This window comes from Pundamilia nyererei, unplaced genomic scaffold (assembly GCF_000239375.1).
Source record: "Pundamilia nyererei isolate P.nyererei 1_Seehausen unplaced genomic scaffold, PunNye1.0 scaffold00070, whole genome shotgun sequence".
Lineage (NCBI taxonomy): Eukaryota > Metazoa > Chordata > Actinopteri > Cichliformes > Cichlidae > Pundamilia > Pundamilia nyererei.
In genome coordinates this window covers 2,594,037-2,598,284 of record NW_005187471.1, presented here as the reverse complement: position 1 = coordinate 2,598,284, position 4,248 = coordinate 2,594,037, and the positions used below count along the sequence as shown (strand labels likewise).

At 42.8% G+C, this 4,248-nt stretch overlaps 1 protein-coding gene across 7 annotated transcripts in view; it reads right to left on the bottom strand.

The window, feature by feature from the left end:
* Positions 1–19: 19 nt before the first annotated feature.
* The window catches only part of map4k5 (mitogen-activated protein kinase kinase kinase kinase 5), a 28,016-nt gene continuing 23,787 nt past the window's right edge, over positions 20–4,248 (bottom strand). For all 7 annotated transcript variants that reach the window (XM_005736723.2, XM_005736724.2, XM_005736726.2 and 4 more), the window contains 3 exons: positions 4,100–4,170; positions 2,695–2,750; positions 20–830 (listed from right to left, as the gene is read on the bottom strand). In XM_005736723.2, the coding sequence (XP_005736780.1) occupies positions 743–830; positions 2,695–2,750; positions 4,100–4,170 (215 nt within the window). In that variant the 3' untranslated portion in view covers positions 20–742. The remainder of the gene's footprint in view (positions 831–2,694; positions 2,751–4,099; positions 4,171–4,248) is intronic.

The window sequence follows — 4,248 nt, the reverse complement described above, 5'->3', positions numbered from 1 at the left end:
AAAAAAAAAAAAAAAAAAAAAAAAAAAATGCAGCAGAGCAGGAGATGCAACTATATTACAGAGCAGTAAAAATAACCCAAAGCTGCTTAGGTAGTTAATTTTAACACAGCAGACCGCTCCGTCACCGTGTATAAATCCAACATACCCTCTTACGGAAGATGAGGTTAATAAATATTGCTTAAATAACCCACAGCACTTGTGAGTTTCTGTTTCAACTGATCTATTATTCTCACTACAGAGCTTGTAAAATCTCCTCTCAAGCTTACTAAGGTTTGCCACTGGCAGTAATTATGAGTGACAGACAATAACACAACAAATCTCCCATGGTTTCCTAATACAATCACAATTCTTGTGAATTTTAATGGCACTTTTGTAATAATACCGCTAGATAATTTGTTTGTAACTCAGTCCACAGAACAGGAAAGTGAGGAAAACGCTAAGTAATGATGATTATTCAAGCTTTTTACTGCTTCTCCTCCTGCTCGTAACAGTCCTCGCATTGTTTGAGATGACGGAGGCTACAGTTAACGTCTTGCTGGTGAAAGGCTACGTATGAATCCGAACTGACCAAGCTCCTCTTTTACTGACCTGCAGATCCCGTGATCAGTAACAAAAGCTCCCAAAAACGCTTTTAAACCGGACAATTCTCGTAACAGAAACGCAGGTCTAAGAGTGTCATTTTCTCCCAAAAGTGAGGCCTCTTATCCACTTTTCAAAGACCTGGCGAGTCACTGGCTGAGGATCAGTAACTGTTCTCGTGACCTGCTAAAATATAGAGGTTGCTCAGGGCCGTGGGGTTGTCGGTCGGTCGACTCTCTAAGACCACCACCCTGCAACAGAAACACAGGAACAGCAGTTTGTAAGAAAAACATAATATCCTGTTTCTTTACACAACAGTCATTTAATGCAAGGAAGCCATTTTTCCCCACTCGCTTTGCTTTTACTGGAAATCCCTGCTGCTCTCTTGATTTTCCACTTCGATCACTTCCTCTCGTCTACACAGCTCTGACAACAACGTGTCTTCCCGGTAATTACTTTTCCAAAAACCCCTACAACACGATCCAGGTGTTTCAACTAAACCCTCATTCCCTCCTCATCTAAAATCCTGGAAGATTCTTCTTATCACTCGTTGTTTTCTCCACACATAATCTGATCAAAAAGGTCTAAAGCCCTGATTTACATTTGTTGGGAATCTATATAAAGCCTACAACGTAACCTACATAAGTGGTTGACGTTGCTAGCATTTATGCTGGTGCATTACGTGTTCGTTACCACGTGGTTGTGTCCTGGTGTTTTATATGTGGTGTCAGTCATGATAGAAATAAAATGCAGGGACTTTTTCATATTCATGTTTGTTCCTGAAGTTCTACATTCCTTGACTTCCTGATGTCGTTTCAGGAATTTGCTGACATTTGTGAGTCCTTACTTTAATGCTATGATTATTATTTCTCATATTAAGGGGGTGACCGTTATTCTGTCACTAATAAATCAAAAACTGTGGCGAAACAGCACAGGAGGAATTGATTGTGCTGATCAGGCAAATCACAATTACATTGACCTGAGATGGACATGAGATTATGCCGTAAGATTTCAGAAGGGTTATAGTGTAGCTAGACGTAGATTCCCCAGTGAAGCATTAATCTTATGTTACTGTATTGTTTTTTTAAATTGATAAAAATGGGTAAAATTGATGTTTTTAGTGATGAAAATTATGCATATTTTATGTGTAACACTCAAAGATCAGTTTGAAAAATGCAGAGAAACAACGAGAAGACAGCTGGTCGACTTCGTTCACCCACAGCTTTGATCAGATTATTGACAGTCTGATAAAAAAAAAAAAAAGAAAAGAAAAAAGGCTGAACTGCACTGAAACTGACATTAGCGACGTGTTGCATAATGTTCGTGGTTTCAGTGTGCAGAGTCATGCATGTTAAGTAATCAACAGTCAGATGACGGCCAGATCAGGAGGGCAGTGGGTGCATCTTCAGATGCCATCGGCCTTGTGGCGGTGACAGCTGAGCGGAGAAGCTGCAGTCTATACTGCCCGTTCCATCAGATGAAATTACAGAGGCGCGGAGAGACACTCAAACCAGGCTGGCAGTGCCCAGGCGGCGGTGAATAAAACATGGCGGGCTGGGCAGCAGAGAGTGGCCTCGCTCTGGTGCCACAAGTCGGGGCGGCTCCATCAGGAGTCACCGCTCAACGAGAGGTGCTGCTGGGAGATCGTCCTCCAGTTTGAGCATGCTCTGTTTGACTGAGTCTAAAAATCACATCCTGCTTCATCTGCAGCTGAGAGCAGTCACCACAGAGAGCGCAATCGTAATTTACTACAGTGTTACCTAAAAGTAAATCAATAAGACGATTTGATGAGGGACAACCAAAGTAACACACTTGAAAGTAAATGTCTGAGTGCAGTGACAGATGAGAATTGTCTGCTCAAAACGTTATGGGTGAGGAGGTTGTTTGGTGGTTCTCAGGTAATGGAAAAACACACCTGAGGGATAACGGTCATAAACTAGCGGGACAGGTTTCATGGGAATTATGGGATGAATAAATAGCTATACCAAAAAATAATACCAAAAAACAAACAAAACAATTAATAATAGAACAGATGCTTAAAAGAGGAGGGAATGTAGGCTGTGGCTGTACTTCCTCTACTGATGACATATCTGAAGTGTAAGGATCTGTACCAACCTGTCAGATCCAAGGAGGCGGAAGACTCTGCTTGGATCAGAAATCTCCTGGGTTACCTTCAAAAGAAACACACACACACACACGCACACACACACACGCACACACACACGCACACACACTTTCATGTGACAACTGGCTGTATATCAGAAGTACTGCTGGCAGTGAAGGTACACTGTAACGCAAGAATAACAAAATATAAGGCTTTTTAAACTGCATGGGGACATGCACGAAAGGCTCTGTGGTGTTACATCACACCTCTCTCATTTCACTATCATCTATTAAAAGATCTGCAGAATTCCCAAATTACTCCATCTCCTGTGTTTAAATTTTGAATTCACAGACTTCCCCTTTTATAACAGACTATCTAATGTTTTTAACAAGCCCCCAGTGCCATCTCTGCTGTGTACCTATGAGCCTGGAGCTTACTGTTACCTCTACTCACAATATGTAGCCTGACACCATGCAGGGTAAAGGACAGGGGCCCCTTCAAAACACTCATATGCTGGCATGTCATGAAAACTTGTTGACAGATGTGAGACAGTGAGTGGCTGACACCTGCTAGGTGTAAGACCTTGGCCCTGGGAGAGATCTGATCTGTTTAAGTCTAAACGAGAACAAGGTCTCGGGTGTTCACAGATGCACCCACCGAGGAAAGCACGGATCACCAGACGCGCCCCCCCCTCTGAATGCCTTCGCTTTTCACAGGAATCATAACAAGACAAAGGCTGAATTATTTAGCAGCTTCTCCCTGTTGTGTGACGGGTTTCGCTTATGATTGAGTATGAATTTTGCATGACTGCTGACATTTCGAAAATCCTTGCTATGGTCGATCTGTCAAGCTGGGCCGGGCACGGACTCGGGGCACAGACCTTCTGTTTCATTCGAGTGCTGCTGGACCATGTCTCACACAGCCAGCTTTCAAAAGGGCAGCCCCTAAGGCCATATCAATTTTCATTTAAGCAGAATGCTTCACCTCTCTGCGATCTCTTGAACTTTTATTGTACCGCTGAGCGCATCTCGTGATCAGGTTAGCTTGGAATCCCTCCGTGGAAAGGTGGACAAATTCATTACCACGCTCTAACACAAAGACACGCTGTCTGCTCTACCTGAGGGCTAATCTCCTGGGATCACCTACAGCTTGCAGCCACACACATAAACAGACACTACGGGTCTTTGTTGACAGGAGAGAGAGGTGTTTGTTCATGTGTACAGCACACAAGCCTGTGTCAAGGATGTTAACACATACTGCATTCACAGTTTCCACCCTGGCACCTATTGAGGAACCATGAAAATGATGGTGAAATTTTAAATATCACGGTTCTTGTTAAGAGCACAAGAAAAAGAAAAAGAAAAAAGAGCAGGTTTTATTTTTCTCCCCAGGGTGATTAAAATGACTGTATTTTACCTCATTGGACTTGAAGCTCTTTCCTTGCATGCCATGTTTCCAAAAGGCCAGAACGCTGTCCTGAAGGCACACTGTTACAATACAGAGGAAACTGTGTGTTAGTGCACAAACAGGTCAAACATTACCCAAGACTAATCAATTTAATGCTA